This window comes from Prenolepis imparis, unplaced genomic scaffold, assembly GCF_030444845.1.
Source record: "Prenolepis imparis isolate NDT839.2.m4 unplaced genomic scaffold, iyPreImpa1.0 SCAF_5, whole genome shotgun sequence".
NCBI classification, from domain to species: Eukaryota; Metazoa; Arthropoda; class Insecta; order Hymenoptera; family Formicidae; genus Prenolepis; species Prenolepis imparis.
The window spans coordinates 10,813,272-10,840,558 of NW_028141163.1; the positions used below are offsets into that span (position 1 = coordinate 10,813,272).

At 31.7% G+C, this 27,287-nt stretch overlaps 2 protein-coding genes across 18 annotated transcripts in view; one reads left to right on the forward strand and one right to left on the reverse strand.

The window, feature by feature from the left end:
- Positions 1-996, forward strand: part of LOC145935871 (uncharacterized) — a 271,196-nt gene extending 270,200 nt beyond the window's left edge. The window contains exon 9 of the transcript XR_014425293.1: positions 893-996. The gene's annotated coding sequence lies outside the window, so the exon portion shown is untranslated. The remainder of the gene's footprint in view (positions 1-892) is intronic.
- Raskol (Ras GTPase-activating protein raskol) overlaps positions 1-27,287 on the reverse strand; it is a 370,271-nt gene that overhangs the window by 94,131 nt on the left and 248,853 nt on the right. The window contains exon 1 of one of the 17 annotated variants that reach the window (XM_083037568.1): positions 898-1,038. The exons of 15 other annotated variants lie outside the window; for them this stretch is intronic. In XM_083037568.1, the coding sequence (XP_082893694.1) occupies positions 898-1,003 (106 nt within the window). In that variant the 5' untranslated portion in view covers positions 1,004-1,038. Of the gene's footprint in view, positions 1-897; positions 1,039-27,287 lie in introns of those variants that run through there. One more of the 17 variants, XM_083037566.1, reaches the window with a different exon arrangement.

Here is a 27,287-nt window from a genome sequence, read left to right on the forward strand (position 1 = left end):
GTTCCTCTGATTAATATCTAAACTACAATAAAAAATATTAATATCTATTACAATAAAATATGTTTTTACTAAATGATTAATTTTACTAAAATATATAGTAAAATTTCAATAATTTTAAAATGTGTTAAAAACTTATAATTCTTTAAGTGTTTTAAATAGAATAGATGCCAAAAAATGATAAACGTATAAAATATTTTATATGAATTTTACAATACAACATAATATTTTCAATCTGACTTAATCGCTCATGATAATTTTAACATGCAACATGGAAAAATTTATTGCCAAACATAAAAAAATTTGTAGTGAATTTTACGGTAAAATATAACGAAAAATATTCTCTCCGTGTATATAAAAATATAAAATTTAAAATAAAATAAATATTTTAAATTTATCTTTATTATTTTAAATAATATTTTAAATAAATTTAATAAATATAAAATTTATTTAAAATATTATAATTGTTATATATATATAAATTTAAAATAAAACATGGACGATTAGCAATTAAAAATGTTCGGCGATTGTTCATATCGCGAGGCGTCGAGACTATCGGAAAAGGCAAGCGCGACTAACGAGCGTAGGCACGCGATATTGCGTAGGGTTCACCTACATACTTACTAATTATCCTACACACGGCCCAGATCGTTCATTCAGCGCCGTAAAAAGAATTGTTCAAATATATAAAAGCGCGCTGAAAAAAATTCGCATTCCACGTCTCAAACACCATATTTCAAAATCTCTACGTAAAAATTCGCAAGATTTAAAAATAAATCAATAAATTTTCGGTAAACAGCCACCATTAAATTTCTGCTGAAATCCCGAGATATCGTAATTACAACATCCACGATTTATCTCTCGCTTACCGCAAACATGCAACTTTGTGTTCTAGTATACCTGATTCGAGGTCGTCCTGGTCGGCCCCACGAAGACAGGAGTGAAAACTGCGGGACAACCGACGACCGCCGGGCGAGGCACCCTCCGTCGAGATGCTCTGCAGCATCCTTGACAACTGCGCGTGAGTTCAGCGGCGAAGATATCTCTCCTTCTTCTCAAGTTCAAGTAGGACCGAGGCGAGACGAGCGGAATAGTGTCATTATGTTCTGTTTTTTTTTTCTCTCTTCCTCTAATACTCGACACGAACCGAGCGCGCAACCAGGAACCGAATAATTAAGCGCTAATTAATTCGCTAATGCGTGTGAGGTCAACCTGTTTTTGCGCTACGCGCTCCTCCTCCTCGCTCTAGTTCACCTGGAAAGATATAATCCAGCGATTCGTCGCTAATACGACACACACGCATGTCGATGCACACGTGGCAAACATTCTCCGAAATATATATGTACGTGACCCATGATCCGAGATGAAATTGACAACAGATGGCAATCGAAGCACGGGCAATCGAATGATCAAAGTAATAATAAATCGTGAATCAATATATCATGTCATTATATATATATGTATGTATGTATGTTCAATCATAATACATCCTAACACAGTATCAAAGGTCATGAGTTCTATAATATTCAAAATTATAAGCATAAATTCCGGCTATATGAATCACGCTTTTATGTTTATGATATAGTGTGAGTCACGGACGCAATATATTAAATCTCATCCGATATCTTATATTTATATATTTAATATATATTTTTTATATTTTTATGCAAATTCAGGTATCAAAAGGGTTAGTAAGAGCCAGGCACAGATTAGGTGCAACAAAATTTTTATACATTTTTATATATTTAATATATTTTTATATATTTAATTATATTTTAATATATATTTTTAATATATTTTTAATATATTTTAAATTTATATTTGCAATAAACATTCTAATAATCAAGAATTATATTATGCTCCAAGATTCATTACAAATCAGGGTCAAATATTGTTATTGTAACATTTATATAAAATGTTAGAACACACAAAAAATAAATATAAACAATTTTTATAATTATGCGTATAGTTTTCTAACACACTTTTATATCACAGATTTTGACTACACATCGCGGGTTATTTATTTCGTTTCAGTTCATTCTCGAGGCAAAAATAAACGGACTATTCGTTATATTCAATCTCTCTTTACACCGAGTTAATCGATGTAAAAAATATTACGCAACCTACCATGTCAACCGAACATTTTCATTAATCCCTAATCTACGTCTCGCGCGAATCGATAGATAGAGTATAAGATGGCGAAAGTCTAAAATGAGATTTCTCTCGTATCATGCGCTCCGGGAAAATATCTTCTGAAAATATCTTCGCGACGACGACACTTTAAATCACTTTTCGCATACAATTTGCAATCCATCTGGTATAATGATATTGCGCAACAAAATTGTAGATTCACGCGAGCACTTTTGCACTGTAACATGTGATCACAAACGCGATTTAAAGGTCTCATTTTCCGGAAGAAATTTACGTTTCGCACGAAATACAGATAATTGCGTAAGTTATAGTCACGTAATGTCGGACTCGTGTTATGTCGAAACGATTTATGGATCCGAGTTCAAAGTTATTCGCGATAGACACGCGCGACGACTTCAATGCATTCCTCCGTAAACGCGAATATCCGCGAAACTCAATTATTCGCGATATTAATACAATTCTGAATTTTAAAAGAAGCAACATCTCTCAATTACACGGGACAAATCAGATTTATAGATATTTGATAACTATACATATCTCTATAATTGATCTATAATAAAGTTTGATAAATATACAAATCTCTATGTTTTCGACTGAATATAAAATTATTATTTATTTTCAAATAGGTGTTAAGTTTAACTTCATATCTCTTTTGATTTCAGATTCGATGCTAAAATATTGCCGAATTTCTGCTAATACAAATTAACTAATTCGTAAAATTCGTACAGTTCCCAATTAAGGAAACAAGGAATTGTATTCTCCGTATCCTGTTCACTCAATATTATTTTGCAAGTGTTAACGCATGCGATTGGTCGATGCATAATTTACATCGCGTAGGTAGAGTTGCATATGCACGCGTAGGTATAGTGCGATTTTTAAGTAGATTGACACAGACACGTAATTAAAAATATGCACTTATGTATGTATGAAAAAATATTTCGATCAAATTCCGCTTAAACGCGATCCACGTGGTTGACACTTAATCGATCAGGTATAATTGACGATATATCGATTTAAAAAATCAGTAACAAAAATTAACAGAGATCTAATTAGTGTACAAGAACATCACCGTTAAGTGTATTTTACAGAGTCTATACTCAAATTTTGTAAAAAAATTCTATGAGAATTCTCTTATCTTCCAGGTATTTTCGTTAAAAATTCCAAGTAAAATAAGAAAATTTGTAAATGCAGCTTTTTAAAGAAGTTATTTTATTGTATGCGATTTATAATGTTTTCGATTTATATGGTTGCAAAGTTATCAAGAGTGCAATTTTCTAGCATTTAATTTATTAATTGTAAAATTAATTTTTATCATTATATTTAAAATTTGATTGCGTCATTATGTACAAAGCGTATATGTAGTTATTTATTTGATTAATATATACTCAATCGTTTATATATCTTTATATATCTCAATTAATGCATTCGAGAATTATGAAGCGGGGTCCGCGTGTAATTTACATAGATTGCGATTAAACTGCAAAGCCCTCGTTTGCATAATGTCTACATTTCGGAATATAGAATAAAATAGAAAGGACATAATATCTTGGTATATTTATCTAATTGTAACACACACAGTTTCTGTTTTTTCCCCCGATCGTAGAACCAACCCTGCGAAAAGGGAGGAAGAGCGAATTTCAAGGATCTGACCGTGAATCAATTAATTTATCATATCGCGCAGGTTGTTAAACTTTAATAAATTTGGTTGTGAAGCGTGAAGGATCTCGATTACGAGGTCTCGACGTAACATCGCGAATATGATATTCGTTATAACCACCTGTTGCTCGTAAACTGCAGTTAGAAACGGACGCCTAAAGATACGAATCCGTTTGAATGGATCGGCATTCGTTCATTTCGCAGAGTTAATTAGCGAAACGAGTGGTCCACGGTGAATTAAATATTAATCAGACGCGATGTCTCGAGAAGCGTCGTAATAATAATAATAATAAACGGTATCACGCAAATATATATGTAAAACTGTTTGCGCGCCGGGAAAATAATCATAATCGTGAAAAAAATGTATATGCCCCGATTTATGATGTATCAATGCGGAAAGAATATCGGGCCAAATGGACCGTGTTAAAAGTGATTTCCTCTCCTCCACATTCCTAGATTAAGTGCAACCGTATAAGTGATACAACATAAATTTCTGATCATAAATGAAAATATATTACCTACATACGTTTTTATGTAATTATAAAATTTTTACAGTTTTGTATTACGTGTTAATAAGTATAAAAAAAAGTATAATCTCATCTAAATAATACTACACATTAATAATATTAATAATATTAATATTAATATAATAATATATAATATAATATAATACATAATATTAAAAAATATTTTGATGGTGAAAAAAATATGATTAATTGAAAAGATGCTGTGCCTATTAATAATTCTAAAACACATGTTCGCGCGAGCTTTGTAAAAAGCTCATTAATTATCCCTAGCCATGCGTAAATGACCATTAGCGTGACTCATTAGAACACGGCGATCGCTCTTTAGTCGGAGATACAGAGAGATTTTGGCCGAGGAATGTCAATTACGAACAGACCGCGCGCGATTCGGTGTCTCCGTAAATAACATCAGAGTTCCGAGCGCGAGAGCATTTGTCCGTGAGCTTTCATTTTCGTCGATAGATTTCGTTTGTTCGAGCCGTCGACGGAGCGCGGAATAAATTTCGTGGAACTAATTAACGCGCTCCCCATCCGCGTTCGTTAGCCTAGTAATTCAGAGCGGATCGATGTGAGAGCTAATTGCACTAATCGCATAGGCTTACAACGATTTACGGCGTGATGTAAATGCAATTATATTCTCGAGACAGAAGCTGCGTTTTCCGCGTTTGCGACGAAGAACGAGTGCAATCGAGAAGTAAAATGCGAGAAATATATTTAATATAAAAAAATCGAGTTTTTTTGTGTTAAATATTATTGAAAACTTAATAATAATTTAATTTAAATTTCTATTTAAATTTATAGACCATATTAAAGAAGAGTCGCGAAGAGAGAGATAAATCAAATACAAGGTAATTACGATTTTATTCATGCATTTGAAACTTAATATGTGCTTCTCGTACGATTAGAAAATACTAGAGGCAAAGTTTATCAGAATATTTATAATTAAAATAAAATGAGGTCGCAAGAGCGGCTACACAAGTGTACAGTTTTCAAATTACATGTTGCCCCACGCGCTTCAGGAAATTAAATTTAATTATTGGAAACGCGTAACAAATTTAATTATAGTTAGTGCTTGCGAGAAGTGCGACATCATTCTCGAATCGCGCGAAAATATTTTGATAAATTAGTTAGAAGAAAATTAAGATGCGCAAACATACTTTCTTTTTACGCCGTCCGACTAAAGATATAGGTTGCTCTAATCGCCACCGATAAAATTCTGATATCAGATAAAAACTTAATATCATTTTAATTGATTTTTACCTCAAATAAAGCTGATAAATCGCTTTTATTTCTCGCAACAATGTGTAGAAATAAATCACGATATACATATTGTCACGAACGAATGATCGATCGAAACAGGTTCTCGAATTGCACCTTATGTATAGAGATATGAGAAAAGAGAGACGAGATTTGTGCGTATTTTTTGTATCTATCTCGATGCATAAACTGTCGATGGATATTGTTGACTGAAATATTTTACAATCGCGCGGATCTTTTTCTCGCGAAATGGTTGTCAACCGTGAATGATGTTCCTCGATACAATTTTATTATCTATTCTACAATAGTCGAGAATTTTATCGCGATGGGACTTTCGCATAGTATTATTTTTGCCTTTAGAGTAGTGGTAGAATCATCATAAAATTGTTACGTAAAAGACTTGTGTCATTCCGTGATTTCAGATCCAAACATATAATGTAACATCGTGTTAATTAACGAAATTTAAGATGCAACGATGACTACCTATATAAATTTTTATACGATATAATTATGTCGCAAGATTCAATATGTATTATTATCAATCTTGTCAATATCAGTAATTAATTATTAACAAGATTTTTTGATATTTAATTACTTATTAAAATATTTTAATTGTAAATACTGAAATATCTCAATAATTATTTATAATGCAAATATATTTTATAGCATGAAACAAGAATATATTATTTGTGAAACAATTATCAATTTAAATACCATCAATAAATCATATCAGCTGTTCAGAAATATTTCCAAATTTTGGCACATGTATATAAAAACGAATATTTTTTTCGCTTTTCAAGAAAAAGAAGAAACTAAAAATATTCTAATCTAAATTCCACAAATAATTATTTATAATGCATATATTTTATAACATAAAACAAAAATATTTTTTTATTTGTGTCCTACAGTTGTCAATTTAAATATCTTTAAAAAATCACATCAGCTGTGCATTCAGAAATATATTGAAATTTTGGCACACATATATAAAAACAAATATTTTCTTTCGGTTTTCAAGAAAAAGAAGAAACTAAGAATATTCTAATCTGAACTCGACAAATCGTCAATGTGATTTACAATACAATATTGCGAAATTTCCGCGCTTTGCTCAAAAAGTGAACGTGCGCGATATCTCTTTTCAGTCTCGTTGGTTACTCTGTCAAAAGCCTCTCGTTGGTCAACGCGTCTCGGATCTCCTCTATTTTAAGCCTCGTTATATCTTTAACCTAACGAAACGTCGGCAAGTACTCTGTTCCCGCGTTTAAGAATCTTCTCTCGTAAGCAACCTCGAAATTCAGTTTCACGGTAGCGCTAAATATGCCGGATTCTATTGATCCAAATCCATTTAATCGGATTACGTCGATCTCACCGATTGACATGCTAAAGAATTTTTTCTTTCTTGCTCGCTGGACTGAATAGAGAAATGCGATCTGATAAGCTGTTATACTAAGTCTCGATAATATAACAGCGCTTAGAGCGTTCATCGAAAGAGTATGATCCGTTATTCGTCCGTAAACTCACGGAAATGATAATGATCCGTGAAAGCCGTATAATGCGCAAAGATGATACATATACATATACATATAATATAAACGTAAAAAAAGCCGCGCCCGTAAACTTTACGAGGAGCTAGAGGTGGATCTTTTACTGCGCGTTTCTCGTCGCCTCGCCTTCGTCGATCGAAGTCTAGTTTGAATATTTCAAGGATTACTTGACAAACTCTCGAGTTTCTAAAGAGCATACCAGACTGCTGATAGTTGCGTGCAATTAAAAAACGAATCGTATAGGCTCCGTGAATTTCAAATCCGCGAATGCAATATTTATTACGTAAGATCATCATGATATGTGTAGAGAAAAAAAAGAGATTATTCGATATTACTCTTCAAAATGCACGAAAATTATACTAAAAATAAAATATTTATATATATATATATATATATATATATATATATAATAAATAATGTATATAAAATATTTATTTTATTCTCTATTTTTAAAATGTAATTTATACATCTTTCTTTGAATTAAAATGTTTTTGAAATATCTACCAAATATATTTTCCATAAATAAACAGAACGATAAAATTATTGAATTATTACAAAATTCTTACAATTAAAATACCTATATTCGCGACTATTGTTAACAACCGCTTAGCAAATTGGTATTGTATTTCGATAGATAATTTTGTGTCATTTTAAATAATCCTAATAAATAATAAACAATATAAAAAATGATTTCTTTTAAAACTTTCCTAAAAAAAGAATTATATATACAAGCGATCATAATCGAAAAATTATCAGCATGAAAACTCCTGCCCAACCAGTGTTTCACATTGCGTGATGATATATTTTTAATTTTTTACAAAATGCATCGTGTGAAAGATTTCACGGTTTATAATTCGCAGCTGCTACAGAAAGAAAAAATATTGTGAGAGAAAATGTTTGCTGGAAATTCGCTACTAGAATGCAGCGAGCATTTTGAGACTGACGTTGAAGCGGATGCTAAGAGAAACGCTTTATGCGTTGTTAGTTTGCCTAAATTGAAACTGGGGATGAGTTCATTCAATTAAATTCGCCGTTATAACCGTGAATGGCTAATTCTGGGGAGCCAACAAAGAGTCGACAACTTGCAGATTGTAACGTTGAAGAGATTAGTAGTTCTCACAAAGAAACGTATGAAAGTGGAGCAAAAATTTTCACCGAAAAACATTTCACAAGATAAGTATTATCGATGTCTCTCTCTCTTTTTCAATCGTACAATATCTACATACGTAAAAGGCGGAAAAATTTCAACGATTTTTCTGGGATGCTTTCGATAAAACCCACGTCATGGAAAATGTTATCCTCCGAAGCAATCACATTTATGACCGGAAAAGTTTCTCGAAATGCATTTCGCTATTGAACAATGTCTGCGTGGATTTAACTCGTTATTACGTCGGTAAAACTTCGGTATGTGTGAGAGAATTGTCGCAGATTGCTGGCGCAGACAAGGCAATAAAACTCGAGCCATCAGTCGTTTCCATGAAGAACCATGCGAATAAATAACTTTTCATATTCTATCGCTAGAATGAAGATATATCGTAAGATATTTATATAAATGCAATTCAAGATAAACTAAATATATAGCATAATATTTGAAAATAGTATCGTCAAGTGTTATGCATAATTTATTTATGTTACTCAATAAATTAACTTATTTTTTGCATAGCAAATTAATAAATGGTTTATTATATCAATATGTAAAGTATACTTTATTGATAAGTATATATGCATAATATATGATCAATTTTATTTTTTTATTTGTTATTTTTTATGACAGTTTTTAAAATGTCATGCAAAATTTAAAAGAATTATATAACACGATCATGTATGATATGGGGTTTCTGCTATATAGTTTAATTCTGTTACTCAATAGATTAATTTATTTTTTGCATAGCAATTTAAAAATTAAAAATTAATACATTAATTTATTATATTAATTTATTATATCAAAACACACAGAGTATTGATTTTTATTTATTAATAGAAATAAATTATATAGCAGAAACTTCATGATCATGTTAAGTAACTCTTAAATTTTGCATGACACTCCAAAAACTGCCATAAAAAAATATCAAATAACAAATTTAAAAAAAAATAAAACCTAGAACATATTTGAAGACCATGAAGGCGAATAAAAAAATCGCGAAAATCCAAAGATAAAAATTTTGCTTAAAGCAATACTGAAGAATCTGAAATTTACAACGATAAAGAAATATGCGCGATCCGCTACATCTGGAAGAAATTTATTCGCGCTCTCGCGAAAGGAACGTTTCACCGATACATTCCTTCTCGACGTGATATAACTAACGGTGATCGGATCATTTTGACATAGCGTGCCGCAAAACGAATTCTTTTACGTAATCTCACCGAATGCTTAGAGATATGTATATACTTCCGGTGAAAACTCGGCCGCGAACGTGATTTACTGCGCGGCCTGCAACCGAATTTATCAGTTGAACCGAATAAGGGCCAAGAGGCCTTTTTTCCGCCTTTGAAAAATTACGATCGCGATTTATGTTCCTCCTCGAGCATAGCCGTTCCGCGGATTTACGAGCTTATATAGTGGTGACATACGAGAGAAACACACACACACACATATATATATACAACATCGCACAAGATATTTTCTTCAGCAAAGAGAAAAGTTTATGCTATAAATCATTCTGTGCAAGAAGAGACGTTTTCAGAAATTTCGTCTCCACTCGTGAAATTTGTGTGGAAAACAAATGTATTGTGCTATAAAAATAGAAAATGCTGTTTCTAAATTACGCAGCCATGATAAGAGCCGATATATGACAATAATAGCAATTTTGATCCTCCGACCTAATCTTCTAAAATAGCTTCCGTTGTTTTAAAAATGTGGTAATAATTTTTCACTTATAGATATATGATTATTTAAAACGAATTTCTATTATTTTTATTAATTAAAACACTGCTATATCCGGGAAAAATTTCTTTTTTCTCATCAGATACTAATAATTGGTGTCCAATTGTATAAGAATTGCTACAGTTTCGTGCGAGAAACGTTTAGTCGATACAGGCGGAAAAAGTTAGGTGTCGACAAAATCGTGTGCTTGTGTCAGAATTAAAGAAAAGATATATGTAACAAAGTTCGATGGCATCGGCAGCGTTTTCGCTCATGAAACTCATTCGCTGTACATATTTGGTTAATGAACCGCCTGCACTTGCCGCCTTTTACGTTCACGCAATTGGATTTATTGCTATACTCGCTACTCTCATCTATTAAGCTAAAAAGGCATTCTCTTTAGTAATAAGCTGGCTCGAATTTCAACGTGATCTCTCTCGTAGAAACTTTGCAATATTTATATAAAAAGTTTAAAATAAAAATTCTCTTGCCGTTTAGATATTTTAATATATTTTTCGTAAAGATAAAAATACTTTTCATATTCTCATTTCTCATTAATCATATTTTTAAGTCCGTCTGTACAAGTTGAATTTAATTAAATGACAAACTCTAAATGCATTTAAAGATCATTACTTACAATAAAACAATTATTATGTAGATATGAAATCAATTATTAAAAAAGCATTGACATTATCAAACTTATCTTCGATTATATATTTGAATCAAATAAACTATAGTATCTTTATAACTGTATAGTATATTCTCTATTGTAATGTTCTATCTTGCTTTCACTCATTAGAGATTAGAGACAAAATACAAGGCACGTTTTGATGTTTCAGAGATTATAGGGGTCGTGAATCGAAAAGATAGTAGCAGCAAAAGTTCAATGGCCTAGCCTAGCTCATTGTCGTACATAAAATCTCAGTCGTATGGACTCGATCACGTAGCACGTAGCGTATTATATTATGGTCGAACAAAGAAAGGATGCAGAGAAAGCGAGATTCGATATTTTACGTCGTGAAATGCAAGTCAGCTGGTAAACAGCAAATTTGCATTGTAAATAATCAATAAAATGAGTTACATTTTATTTATAATTTTGCAGCGGAAAAAAAAATGATTCTGCCAAGAGAAAATGATATAAAAAATGTAAAAAAAAATATTAATAAATAAATTTTGTCTTAAAGAAAGTAAATGTATGATATGCTATTAGAGATTATATGATATATTATATAACATATAATATATATTAAATAATATTAATATTATATAGTATATATTAAATATATAATATACATATAATACATTAAATTATATAATACAATCATATGATATATTATATTATTATATTATTACATAATTATTAAAGATAATACCTAATATAGATGAAATAATGTGTTAATGCACTTTTAATAATAACTTTCGTATCTAAAGAATAACATTGTTATATTACAAATAATTATCACTTTTATATACTTGTGCGCGAAATTTATAGCTTAAGATTAAATGTGAAAGAGCATCCGTGTGGGCGCTTGTCCCGGGACTAAACACTCCAACTTCCTGAAAACTTCTGGTTGTTATTGCGGAAGTTAATCTCGCGTCACAGCGTAGATGATAAACAACATTGTACGTCTGTAAGTAAGTTCGTAACAAACTTCCGCCCCCTTTCCTCCTGTATTTACTGATCTCCCGTTTGAAAACGACGCTTCATCATTTTCTATAAACTTTCTTAGACATTTGTAGTCGTTTATCATTTGACATACTTCGTCAAGTTCTCGATAACTAAATGCGTGAGGCAAAAATATTAAGTCTTAGCAAGACAAACATTTCTAGAAATAATGATTATATATGTAAAAATCTACAATCAGAAGTTCATCGAAATTTTAATAACAAAAGCCATAATGTTTCCTATATTTAAAACTAGCAATGTATTATCGAATGGGATCATAATTCGAATAAACAAAGTCCCTTGATTATTTTTCTAATATATGTTACATATATATGTACATAAAAATAATATAATTATTATATATATATATATATTACGATTAAAATATATAGTTTATTTAAATAATCCTATCAGAAAATAAACAGCTCGTTTTTCTAGTTTTTTTAGCACTTTAAATACGTAAAAAAAATATTTGCTTAACACACTTATCGAACACATGACATCTCAATAATTTTACGTGTCGTGAGTCAAACATCCAAAAGTCAAAAATCTTGAAGAATTGGAAATGCTATTGAATATAGGTCGGATGATTCAGGGCCACCGCGAACAGAAAATTTATTATTATGTTAAAACGCAGGTCGGCCAAGGGAAACTCATGAAAATTCATGACTATAAGCGCGAGTAACTTAATCTTCTAATTATCTCATCACGTCAAAGCAATTTAAAACGGTGTTGACGTCATTTCTCTTTATCCAACTGTAACAATCGTAAAAGGCCACACTTTTGCAAGATTGAATTACAAATTTTATATTATTACTTATTTTTTTCTTGTTACGCCGATTAATTTTCTCGCTAAATTAAAGCTGCTTAATTAAAATCGCTTAGTCTTTTGCACGATGGAAACTGATAAAATAAAAGACGCAGATCTGAATTTGTAACTAAAAAAAAGAAAGCTCTCTCTCTCGACCTCAATACACTTCTATTTACTTTACGACTCGCGCGACTCGCATCGCGGCACGTTTCTAATTAATTGCCGATTTAATTTTGCAGCAAGATAAACATGTTAGCTAGCGTGTCGATACTACTTTTTCGCGCTTCTATCTTTACGCGAAAGTTTAGGGGAGCATATAAATACACACACGAGATATGAGATGATAATTCGAGCCTTCTCGGAAAGAGTTCGTCATAATAAAAAACTGCGGCACGACAAATTCAACGAATAATCCGTTAGGTCGACCCGTTTCCTCGCGATGCACGGTGGATAGGTAAGTAGACGCTGTGTGCTATATGTCTGACAAGTCGGAGGAAAAATGTCGGGCCACCGAGTACCTACGGCAGTGCTTTTACGTCATCGAATGCAAAAGGACAGCGCCGGCACGAGATGGAGACAGACTTCTTGGTCTCTTATGCACGCCCTGAAGACCGAGAACTTTGGTGTGCACCACCCCCGCGCATTTACGTGCGACGTGTACAAAGCTCTTCCTCCTCTCTTTCTCTCGCGCATTCATTTCCATTCATTTCCATTTGTCCGGCACTATCCGCCAAGACGAGAAGAGCGGAAAATCGAGGAACAAAGACGGATCTCCGAGAGTTAACGATCGAATTGAGCCATCCGAGTCGAGTAAAAGATTTTAAGACTGCGAAAATTTTTACAAGAAGATAAAAAGAGAATTGTCTACGAAAGAATCACGGCATTGAATAATAAAGATATGCGTAAAAAAATTGTAAAATGATATAAATAATTAGATCACTCTCCTCCAACAGAAAAGTGTATAAATTTTCATAAAAAAAATTAATAACTTTCATTTCTATACTTTGCGTATATGGATAAAATTATTTTTTCGTTAGCACAATATTATCATGTGTGAAACATAGAAAATCATATTTCGCTCATTTTTACTGTAACTAAGCGATTTTAATTATCAGAATATTTAATTTTAGCACACTAAAATAACATACATATAATATAACATTTAATAAATTGATTAGATAAACGGATTTAATTTTGTTAAATCAACCTTGCTGCACGTCTTGCAAGAGCTATATTTGCATGTCCTATTAATAAAATCGCACTGCGTTAAATAAAACCGCGCAAGGTGAAGTTCCTCCCCCCCCCCTCTACTGCAAAAATACTCCCTTCGTTGACGACACATTTCTACTCCAATTGACAGCACGAGGGTTGATAATATGACATGTATATTCGATAACTGGGAATGAAGCGAAACAAAGTTTTCTCAGGGAAAAAGCATAACAGAAGATTATAGATTTCCTATTAACTCATTTTACTCCCGCGCGTTAAAACTTTTAAACATTAAAGAGTTATATATATAACATTCTAATAATAAAAAAGAAAGATAAAAGTGCACTCTTTCGGTAAAAAAAAATTTGTGTATACTGAAAAAAATCTGATTTCTAATATACCGTAAAAACGGTATCTATGTCGTCGACACAAACGGAAGGAGCACTTATTTAGGTGTTATCCACACCGGAAGTTGCGATGCGACTACCTGCCCGCACAGTGCTTCCTGTGTCGCACGATATTTCGTCGCATCCTGCTTCATTTCATCCTTCTTACGCCATTCCATATGAAATTCTTAACTCGACGCGTGAAAAAATGTTCCGCCATAATAATTTTGCATATTTTATGCGCCGTCGCAGCATATTTAAAATAATTTTCTCCCTTTTTTTTCCCGGATTCAAAAAATTAAATATACTTTTCCATTTTATTTTTTTTATTTTATCCCTCGTGCAAATGTACAAGATTTTCTCACGTTTATGAGAAGAAAATTAGTCCTCGATCAATATCTTTATTTATATATTCGATTTATGATCCAGATATTGATTAATGCAAATAAAATATAACAAATATTTTAATATAAAAACGTAAATAAAAATAAAAATAATTAGTAATGAATAGAAAGCAGTATCGATTAAATCGTTATTATTCGCTTAAAATTTGCAATCTTTTAGTTAATCGTAAAAATAATATATTTTACTTTGTTCAAATAAATTTAGAAAAGTGTGTATAGTTTCACATATGTCACAATATAATTCTAAACTTCCTGGAACGTCTCTTTATCTTGTAATTTCACACACAATTAAACAGGAAAAAGATATTTTTTCGTCGAATAATTACGTGCTCCATAATAATCTCTTCTTTATAGTGCAGAAAGTTAAAAAATATAAAAATATTTAAAAAACTATTATATTTTGCTTTGTCATTATAAAGTGTATCATATACAATAACAAAAATAAATTCTTCTATATTAATATATATCAGATTTGATATGGCTTGAAATAAACTACACAGTTTATTCTTTAAAAAATTCCCGTGTAAGATAATTCGCCCGACTACATTCTATGCATATATAAAAGAGACGCGAAAAAAATGCAGACGTCAAAGGACCTACACGATGCCCCTTTGTTGGACGTTGCATGTAACAATCTCTCTCTTCTCTCTCTCTCTCTCTCTTTCTCTTCTATAACTGCGCTTTATCTTTTATATTAAAAGTACTTCGTCCCGGACGAGAATAGTGCGGAACCGCGATCGATCGATCATTCGTGCTGTGCCTTTTTTCTGTAGAAAAATTTAAAAAAAAAAGGATATATTCACACACATACATATATTCGTAAGCCGCAACTATTCGCTAAAGCGATCTTCGTGCGAGATAAACTTTCTAATAAATTCGTGCACACGTAAAGAAACGCTCGGACATATCACGACGAAGAAAAATTACAAAGTTTCTTCCAGTGGATATTCCAGCTAAGAGAGTTTATAACTGTCGACACACTCTTACAGTGAAAGAAAAATGCAGCGTGAAATAGCGGATGCGAGATCATGAAGAAGCATACGGTGGACATGTATAACACTGTAATGCGATACGCGATAAGGATGTTTTACGCGAATGCGAGAAAAACCCTTGGAAAATTGTAAATAATTCCAACATGAGATGATAAGTATAAAAATTTAAACTTGTTTGATTATACTTTCAATTTTAGAGAATTTAAGCCAAAAAATATATCGCTCATATTCTTAAAAAATATTTCATATTAATTACATTGACTCAAATATCAAACAGAATTATTTTTATTAATCTTATTTTAATATATTATATAATATTTAATAGATTATATAATATTATAATATTATATTAATATTTATTAAAATTTTCGATATTTCGATATTATAATACTTTTTAAAATTTCGATTTTTGGGGGGTTTGTGTCGATCGTATTTCCGAATTTTCAAAGATTTTTGAAAAAAATTTTTGTTAAAATTTGATTAATATTTTTTAAGTTTGGCTTATACAATATATTTGTAAACAATAAATTACTGTACGTAGAGTATAATGGCAAATAACCTATCCAAAGTGAACAAAGCGCATTGTCACAAAGTTACAATGTTGCCCCCGAGGAAAGCATTCTCATTCGCTTATTGGGCCATTTGTTCCGCTGTGCAGAACTAGATTCGATTCCAACTCAATTTCAATGAGTCTATACTAATTGTCAGTTACTCGATTAACCGACAGTAAAGTTTCGTCTGCGATCACGCAAAATTTTAAAAATAAATTTTGCGTGTATAAAACTTTTCCAAATAAAAGAAAAACAAGGGAATTTCTGTTAAAAGTGATATGTAATTGTATGTAATTGTAAATAAAAAAAGAATATAAGATATAATATCGCAGTTATATTTTTTTACGGTCTTCACTTTTAATATCCAGAAGAAAATAATGTTTCGAAGTTATAGCGTTAAATTATAATATAATATATAAGAAATATATACATATAATATATATGAAAATTTACAGTTCTTTGGTTGGTTGAAGAACGTAGCATTCGTAAGCTGCTTAAACCGAGTACTTTCGCAAAACAGGAGCGTTTTAAAGTCTCCCTCGTGTTCTTTCTCTCTATTTTCGCACGAAAGTACTCCACGCGGTGGTATTATTTTGTCATGTAAATTCATTGCAACTAAAATACATACATAGTCTCCGAAATCCCGCGAAAATGAGACTGCCAAGTGGCTAATAACATGGAACAAACGTTCAAGTAGTAAATTAAATGCAATTTTTTTATTTCTCTCTTCCTCTCTCTTCCTTTTCTCTCCCTTTTCTAAAGTAATTTTAATTTTTAAAACTTGCACGACTTTATTTTAATTTATCATTATTTTCAATATACCAATAATACTCACTTTATCACATTTCTTATTATATAATTTAAAAAATAAATTCTTAGCAAAAAACATTTGACATATTTTACATATGTAACATTTTCATATGTATTTCACGATATAAAAAATTCCAATAAGACAGTATAAAAAATGCCTACTGTTATCGAGCAAAATTGACACATAAAATTATTATAAGATCTGATTATATATTGTCATCTACAACTTGCGTATTTTTTTATAAAGTTCTCTTTGTTATTGGTGTGTTTTATCATCATCATTTTATCGGCGTATGGCAAACGGTAATCGTAAATAAAATCTACACTAACAGGAAACGCGACAAGTAAAACGACGATGGTATCTGTTAAATGCGCGCATTGCGCACGTAACTTCCATTTTTCTGTTAAAATAGACGGAAAGCCTTCCGCAAAACACTCTATGCATTCTATTGCGTATATAGTGCATAATTTTCTACGTTAAATTATGATTTACGAATAATGCATAAATTATTATTTATCATCGGTAACCAAAAGTGGAACTGATAACAAATTGACAGGTTTCTATAATATCCCTAATAATTTTATGTAAAACACGAATTTCCAGAGAATTATCCTAACATTTTTTTGATTCGTTTTTTATCTACCGTTGACGAGCTAAATTCCACGGAATGCGCAAACGCACACTCAGTGTATACATTTCATTCCGTGGCTCGTTATCTACGTTAATTGGGAGCATAATCAATCATAAACTTCGAGCGAAAACACGGATTATGGCCACGTGGAAGCAACGAGTGACTGACGCGGCAATATTTCGCGTGCTCGCGTGAAATAATTATGTACAGAGACCCTTTTTTATTTCATTTATCATTATCGTCATTATCGTAATCGTCGTCGTGGTCGTCGTTTACATGTAGTACCTGGGAGATGCAATTTCCGGATTCGCGATTACACATATATGCTAACGCGATAGCGCGGCCTGACGCGGTTAACGACTTGCACGTAATTGGTCGGGCTTGTCAGGACGATAATGCGAGAGAGCGAGTTTTAACCGGGTAAGTGGATCATGGGTCCCGTGGATAGAACCATTAACAATTAACTGTGTCGCTAGTGTCATTATAATTAACGCGCGCGCGTCATCTCTTCACTCGACATTCTCCCGTTAGAGAGACACTAGAACATAATTATCCAAATTCCAGTTACAGCACAAAAGCCCTTTTCGCGATCCGAGGTGCTAAAATTATTGATAAATCGATGATACGCTATTATTATGCAGGTAAAAAAAATTAAACGTCTTTCAGAAATGTCTCTTAACATGTCTCTAACATTAAAGTATTAATTGCGAAAATATTTTGTGTTTGCCTTTTCAATTAATTTAATTTATACAAATTATTAAAAGAATATTTAATCAATATTTAAAAATATTCAAAATATTTCTTCAATATTTAAAAATTAAAAATATAACAAGATAACAGTTCTATTAACAATGCAGAGATTTTCTTTACGCGATTTGTAATAATTTTTGAAACTTATTATTAAATAAATATAACGAGTTATTTTGAAGTAAATTAATGTGAAATATAAAAATAACATTCTCAATTTCAAATTTCAGTGACATAATTTATATGTATATCTAACAATATTTAAAATATTTATTTAATATTTTAATGTTATTTATTTAATATTTAAAAATTAAATATATGACAACATAACAGTTCCAATAATTAGTAAAGATTTTCAGAGATTTTCTTTACATATGATTTATAATAATTTTGAACTTAGATAAATATGACATGCTATTTTAAAATAAATTAATGTGAAATATAAAAATGACATTCTCGATTTCCAGTAACAATTTATACAACAATATTTCTCGCCCTCTTTCATCCACATTCAAGGGACGAGTGAAGAGAGACGACGCGCATCGGAGAATGTTTGCCATTAATTCCGTTATTAATTTCTCGAACTTACCTCCTCCCAGTACAAACTTGAAAGACCACAAGTGTCCGAAGAATCTCTCTTGATTCAGCGATGCCTTGTGTCGCCGGACACAATTTTATCGGCACACGCGTGGTCACATTCGCGTCTGAGAACTTTCTCACATGCACGTCTCTCTGAATGGAACAAGCATGCCATAAGGGATTTTGTACACAGAGTTAATTTTGATATGCGTTACACGTAGTCCAAAGGACGCCCCCTCGACGACGAGCTCACGCTGCCAAAAAGAGTTTTTACCCTTACACACAGAGAATTTTCTCTTAGAATTTATTCTGAAAATCATGATAGTCGCGGAACAACGTGGTATTAGAAAGAATTTTATAAGTTTCTCTGATTAATATCTACCACAATAAAATATAAAATATGTTTGATTAATTTTACTAAAATGCTTAGTAAAATTTCAATAATTTTAAAATATTAAAAACTTGATGTGATTCTTAAAAATAGAATAAATACCAAAAAAGTGATATAAATATATAAAATATTTTATATAAATTTTATAATGCAGCATATTTTCAATCTGGCTTAATCTCGCTCATGACAATTTTAACATACAGCATGGTAATTTTTGGCTTACCAAACATGATAAAATTTGTAGTAAAATATGACGAAAAATTCTCTCCGTGTACGATCACAAAACTGAAATAGATATCGGTGCAAGTTGGTGCAGTTGGAAGACTTGAAGCGAATTTTATTCTAAGCATACGTTCATGGAGAAATAAGAGGAGAATACGTGACATCGTTCGTCCTCCTCGTAAGTAAAAGTTCTAGCCTTTTAAAGTGATTATCGGAAATACAGTTACAGTAGGTTACATTATCGTTACTATACTCTCTATCATTTCGCCGCGAGATTTTCAAGAGGAAGGATGCGAATGGAGCATATATGATAAGATATCGCTTTCGAGAAATGCGAGGATCTAGTTTGAATATTAACTTTTACTTTATAATTTCCCTATCTCGATTTCTATGTCTAAATCCATTATAATTTCCCTATCTCGATTTCTATGTCTAAATCCATGTAAGATGATGATTTTCTCAGGCATACGATTGCACATTTTTGCCGACTGAAGACGATGCTCTCGGTGATTAGGACAAAGAAACGTAAGCATGGAGAACGTAGCGTCCGGTTTCGTTCGTCGTTATCTGGGGTGTCACGTGAACATGACAAAAAAAAAGAGAGAGAGAAAGAAATAATTTCAACGCGCGACTTATCTCGTCCGCCTCTCGACGTTACCGAACATTTCTTGGCTATCTCGCAACGTAATCTCTACCGAGAGCAGTTTCGGGACCATTCCGATAAGGTCCAGTATGCAATCCTCGATGAACGAAATACGGACGAATCGCTAAAAGCACCTGCTGAAACGTGACTCGAATTTTGTCGTTGAGAGACTCGCACCTGCCGTCTGTGCAAACAGCAACGATATCGGCGAACGAATTGCAGAAGAACGAACGTGAAAGAGAAGACCCATTTATTGCTAAAAGATGAAAGGCTCAATGCAAGAGTGAAATGTATCTATAATTTACAAAGTATATTTCAAACATAAAAAAATACTCAAAATAGGTTTTATCAATTATAAATTTGTATTCCAGCCTCGCATTAAATCCTTCAAACTTCACTCTAAAACAACTTCACTTTAGAAACAATTAAAATTAAAAATTACATCTTCATTAACAAACAAACAAAAAAAAAATGAAATGGAATAATGCAAGAATGAAATATATCTATAGTTTATAAACTGTATTTCAAACATAAAAAATACTTAAAATAGATATTTTATAAATTATAAATTTTTATTCCATCCTTGCACTAAATCCTTCAAACTTCACTTTAAAAACAATTAAAATTAAAACCACATCCTCAACAAAAAATAAAAGAACAAAAATGCGCGATTAATTCATTATTGATTTTGATTAATTAAAAAAGAAAATGTGAAAATAGTGACGCTTTGAATCTATTTTGCTCTTTTTCAGGAACAGGAAGGATAGAGAAAGAGCAAACTGAATGGTTAAAGAAAAATTGTGTGCAGGAACGTACGATAATAGCAGACCCCGGCAAGGTTCACATTATATTTTTTTTTCGTAGCTGTCAATAAAGGCGCTGTCAAATAAATCTATTTTTCACCGCGATAAAAGAATGAGAGCTGACGTTGAATGAAGATGAGGTTTCGCTGAATCGGCTTCGAAACGATCGTGATAAATTCCGCCAATCGAGTAATCGCAATAAAAATAAAAAAAAAAATAAAAATAAAAGCAATTGAGAACGAATCCGGAGAGCAGAGCAGTTTGATAGGATAATTCGCTGTAATGCGGATTCAATGCCCCCATCCCCCTTCTGGGAGAAGGGTATTAACTTTCGTAACGGACAGGGACCCTCTCGAGTGTATCATGACATGTGCATGCCTTCGTTTCCGGTGGAAGCTATCATTTTAAAGCGTTTGTTTAATTATTATCGAACGTAGGGTAGCAGCTGACTCGAGTTATTACGACGATTTCGCGTCAAACGTAAAAATTACCCCCGCTGTTTATCGGCGAAATCCCGACGAAATAAACTTGTGACAGAATTTATATGTATATCCCGCGGCGCGACGCGCGTTAACGTAATGATTATAATTACATTTATCGTACATATCGAAGCGAATTGCGAATAAACGTGCCGCACGATTATTAACGAGTAATAATATTCTGTAAATAATAAAATAAAGCCTATAATGAAAATATCCAAAAACAGAGACACTCGTATTACAGAATGAGTTTTTTAATATGATCGATATGTATGATCGATATATATATTTTACGATCAATTTTAATTAACAACAATTAGTTTAATTATAAAAATAGGTATCTATATAATATTCGATACGAACGCAAAATTTTATAAAATATTTAACGTTTAATAAAATATTTTTTTGAGAAAGAGAAGAGAGAGAAACTCAAAGAGTATTTCGATCGAATTTTCAGAAGAGATTTATAAAAAAAATTTAGATTGAACTTTATCTCATAGAAATATACTTTGTGTCGCCATGGGGACTCCGGCATACTTTACTCGATAGCATATGCAAGAGTATATTGTGCTAACGTGTTCACCTACGCTTGACCGAGTATAAAACAATTCCGCGAACTCCATACTGTAATCAATCCCTTGAGACGTTTGACAACAAGAATGACGTTACGCCTGTAATCATGACTCATCTGGGCGAGTAACACAATGCTTTCATGCTTGATCAATATTAAATCGATATTAAAGCTATTTATTAATTTTCATGCAAACAGTTCCTATACCCGCAATTTTTCAAAAATATTGTAATAATATATAATAAAAATAAAAATTTTTTTATGTGATTAAATTTAAATAATGAAAACTACAATTTTCCGAAATTTTTTGTCAAATTTAATAACAAATTTTTTAATTTTATATTTCCTTTGATATACTACTTTTATCTATATTAGAGTTAATTAATCTAGACATTAATTAAACATTTTGTTAATTTTTTAATGCTTTTTATGCGCCGAAGTTCATTGACCGGTTCCTGGGTGGCTCTATATTTTTTGAGTGTCAAATTCCTCATTTGTAATCGCGACACACGCATGATCGTATCAACGTGAAGAGGTTAAAAAAAGATCGCTAGATAGAATAACACGACGCGATGATTAATCGCTACTTCGCCATTAAGCTCGAAAGTATACCATCGAAAAAAACGACTATTCTTCAGACACACGTGTAACAACATAATCGTCCTCTTGAATCAAACGAGAAGCAGTTTGAAGGATAAGCTGATAATTGTCGTATCATAAACAAATGCGAATTTGTGACAGAATGATATCTTTTAAAAGGCAATAAAAAAATTCTTCCCTCTTCTTTAATTAATTAAAAATATCTTTGCTTATGATCAGAGATCTCTTTCTGAAGGACGTCAAATTTGAAAACAATTTGCGTGTATCAGTGCCGCCTTTCTTAATCGAGTCACAATGCTATAACTGATAGGGAGAATAACCGTGAGAAAAAAATTGCTTATCTTATCGGTTCTCATTATTCAATGATTCAAGTAAGTTAATTTCCTTAGAGTGTGATCAAAAATTTGTCATTAAAATTTAATATAATCAGAATGAGACACATATATCTGTTTTAAAAAATTTCGCGATATGAAAGAAAACTATTGTATAGATATTTGCTAATATTTTATTACAACAAGGATTATATTATTTAATTAATATAAAATATTAACTTGTTTAATAAAATTCTTTTTAATAAAATTTTCTCTAAAATATATTTTCACTCGGGAGAGCATATTTTATAAGATGACATGAAAAGAAATTTCTTTAATTTCCGAGGAAATGAAGAAAGCCTGGCGTTAAATAATGGAGAAAAGAGTATGTGTGTGTGTGGGGGGGGGGGGGAGTGTACATCATCACACTTTGCGTAAACAGAATTGTCGAATGCTTTGTCAGGGTCACTTAGGTGTGGTCAGTTATTGTTATGTTTTTTACGCTAATGCGTATGTGAAACGGCTATAAAACGAGTACTTTAATATCTGTAATTCATGCCGCACAACAGTATGTAATAATAATACCACGTAAAGTTATGTGTGTTTCATTCTCTTATATTACACTTTTCTCATTTCTCTATTCTCTTCAAGTTATTGCAGGTGTAAGGAATAATTGCTAATTATTAAGCGGAATTACATACAAGATCAAGCATGAAAGCATATATGAGGATTCCATATTGCAAACATAGCTGCTCGAATGGAAGGTAACGCTCGGATATAGAAAATAACAGGATCTTGTCCAATTTAATTTTAGAAATGCTAATCAATCATTATTTACGCGTAATGTTATTTATATATATGTGTCACGAGAATAATTTATAAAAGCATTAATTAACGATAAATGACTGATTATCGAAGAATACATATTATCTCAAAATCTTTGCACATAATTTTAATAACACAATTTGCGGTAAATTTTAAGAGTTAACCTTTTCTATATTTTCTATATTTTCATTGAAATTAAATTAATGATTATAAACTTCAAATAAAAATTCTAACAAAGTAAAATCCCCCAAGTTGACAAACATTGATATAATATTATGGTATAATTACGGAGATTCGACAATACTTTTTTTTCTTATGGTATTTTTTTTCTTATGTCGCAGGGCGAATACACGTCGCAAAGGGTTGACACTCATGTCGTATGACCAAATACAGGAAGGGACGTGAAGAGTGGAAGTCTCGTGATAGGGAGAGTAACAGGTTTTCATACACCGATATACAAGAGATATACACAGGCCGGGACACAAAAGACAGCCATTTCGATCGGACGGTCGGTAGAAGGATCGGTTCGCAACCAAAAAAAAAAAAAAAAAAAAATCGAGTCGCTCGTTTGCGGTGCACAAGATCGTTCGTCCGTATAGAAAGAGATCCCGCGAGCTAAATTACTATCTAGTTATCGTGTCGATCCTGCAATTGCCTTTCTCGCGATTCTCCAACACGTAATAATTTTAGGAAAATGCCAGAAAATATCACGTCTCCATTATGCGTGCGGAAAATAGTACGTGAATTGTTTCAAAATAATCGCGAAAGACAGATAACGAAAGAATAAAAATATTCGAACTGTCCTCTCTTCCTCGCCCACCTACAAGTTCTAAATTTGATAGAACCATGATTTATTTCGCTCACCCCGTAGAGACAGATTCGCTACACGCAAAGTTGTTGAAAAAATTCGCAATAAAGCACCTACACCACTCCTTCGTGCGGAGGAGAGTCGAGTGCATCGTTACTCTTTCACTGACAGCTGCGGCGAAGCAAACTGTACGTAAACAAGCGAACGAGAGAGGATTCTCTGCCGAATGCACAGCCGGCGAAACCTAATCGGTCTAATCTAGGCGCGTGACTATCTGCAAATGTATCTCTTTTTCTTTATCTCTCTCTCTCTCTCTCTCTTTCTCTCTCTTCCTCATCTCTCGCACGTGCATATCTAGGAAGAGCCTTCAGGCAAATTTCATTTTGTTTGTGTGCTCCGATCAACGATGTATTGACAAGAAAATCTACCGGTACGAAATATTTTACGATTATGAAGAGAGAGTATAATATAATATTTGTCAATATAAAGGAAATAATAATATTCAACATCAACAGTACTTACAACTACAACAGTACTTGTTAGAGAAAAAGTTTAGATATGAGAGAATATAGAATACATAAGAGATATTCTATAGAATATATCTTATAATATATAATATTCAATATAATATATTCTCGATATCCTATATATTATATACACTGAGAGAATTTTCTCTTAGAATTTACCATGAAAATCATGGTAATCGTGGGATAATATGGTATGGAAAGAATTTTATGAAATAAATTTCTCTGATTAATATTTATTATAATAAAAATAATAATATATCTATCACAATAAAATATAAAAGATGTTTGATTAATTTTACTATGCAGTTCAGTAAAATTAATCAAATATGTTTTATATTTTATTGTAATAGATATTATTATTTTTACTATGATAAATATTAATCAGAGAAATTTTCATAAAATTCTTTCCATACCATATCCCGCGATTACTATGATTTTCAGAGTAAATTCTAAGAGAAAATTCTCTCTGTGTAGAATATACCTATAATATGTAAGAGATATCAATATAAGGAAATATTTACTAATCGCGAGAAAAAAGCTCCAAACTGCACCAACAATATATGGAGGAGAAAAACTGAGACAATGAAATATTGCAATGTATATAAGAAATAAAGACAAACATAACATTATTGTACACATTATTGTAAACAATATACAATAAGATAACAAATGTTATCAATCAAACAAAAGATGTACCAGTAATAGAACAGATAAAAAATTAGGTTAGAAATAAAGTTAGGTTAAAATATATATAAGAGGAATATATAAATAAACATATAAGTGTTCTCGTAATATATAGATGATCGTATAATATAGACACGTTTTCAAGTCAATGGATTAATAGTTAAATTCTTTTATCTATCCCTTCTTCCATAAACATTCCATCCATAACACTGTCTCAGTTTGGGCGTCTCTTTGGACTATATTCAGATAAAACGCGACTATCAATATACCTTCGAATATCAACGACGGACGAAGATCAGATCAGAAGTACATCGGTGCACTTGTTTACAAACTCCAATCGATACATCACGATACGAAAATATCGATTTTAAATCACGCGCATCTCAATTTATTATACACAAAAAAAAAACGCTTTACATTCGAGCGTCCGTTACGCGTGCACAAGATCCTCTCGTCGGCTCACTTCGTCGTATATAACCTCGAATAATAGAGAAGCGAGGGCCGAAGTTTCGGATCAAAACACGAGCATCGGACGTATTTCGTCGATGCATGCGCGATCATGGATTATCACGTGAAAGCCAGACTTACATTTCGACCGGATTGCGGTTAACGACGATAACGAAAACACGATTCGCACACGCACTCGAGATCGCTGTACCACCGCGCGGGAACATTGGAACTGAACTGCCGCTCTTCGGCAGGTTCCGCGCCTCGCGCGAGCAAGAAGAAGGGGGGAGCGCGCGCGCGCTTCCACTAGCGGCTACATTCACGGCGCTGACGTCGCGCGCGAATGACATATGTTGTCTTGACAGGACGGATCAGCTGATTCCTATAAAGCGCTCGAACAGCTGATGTAAAAATAGCTGCGACACTTTTCGTTTCGTAGAAAAGAGACTTTATCTCTAAATAAGATAATATAGACTCTATACTATATTATAGATTTATAAAATAATAAAATAATATATAATAATAAGATAATAATTTATCTTTTATTTCTAAATAAGATGGAAATGATAATATTTATTAAAACATTATAATAAATCTACTTTCTTAAATATATATTTGGGACATCTAATATTTCTTTAAAGCTATTATTGTGTTATTTTTAAATTGTTAGAAATAAATTTATAGAGCTTATATTAACAAAACAAAAAATGTCTTTTTCTTTTAATTATGTTATTATTTTAATGCCTAAAATTTTATTATAAATGTTTCAGTATTTATTTAAGAAAAAAAAACCAAGATTTCCCTAAACTTGTTTCCTTTATAAATAAAAAAATGCACGCATTACATAATATTTATGATAAGTTATAAAATTATTTTAATAAATAAATTTTAATAAATAAATTTTAATAAATTCAGATAGCATGAGAGAGAGCTTGTCAATTTGTGTACGCGATTGCTGCATAATTAAACTGTTGCAATTAAAATAATTATGTAATATTATTCATTAAATAAGAAAGAATTGTTACACTCACGTATTAAGATATAATAACATGAGTATACACTGAGAGAATTTTCTCTTAGAATTTACCCTGAAAATCATGGTAATGTAAATCGTGGGACAATATGGTATGGAAAGAATTTTATGAGAATTTCTCTGATTAATATTTATCACAATAAAAATAATATCTATCACAATAAAAT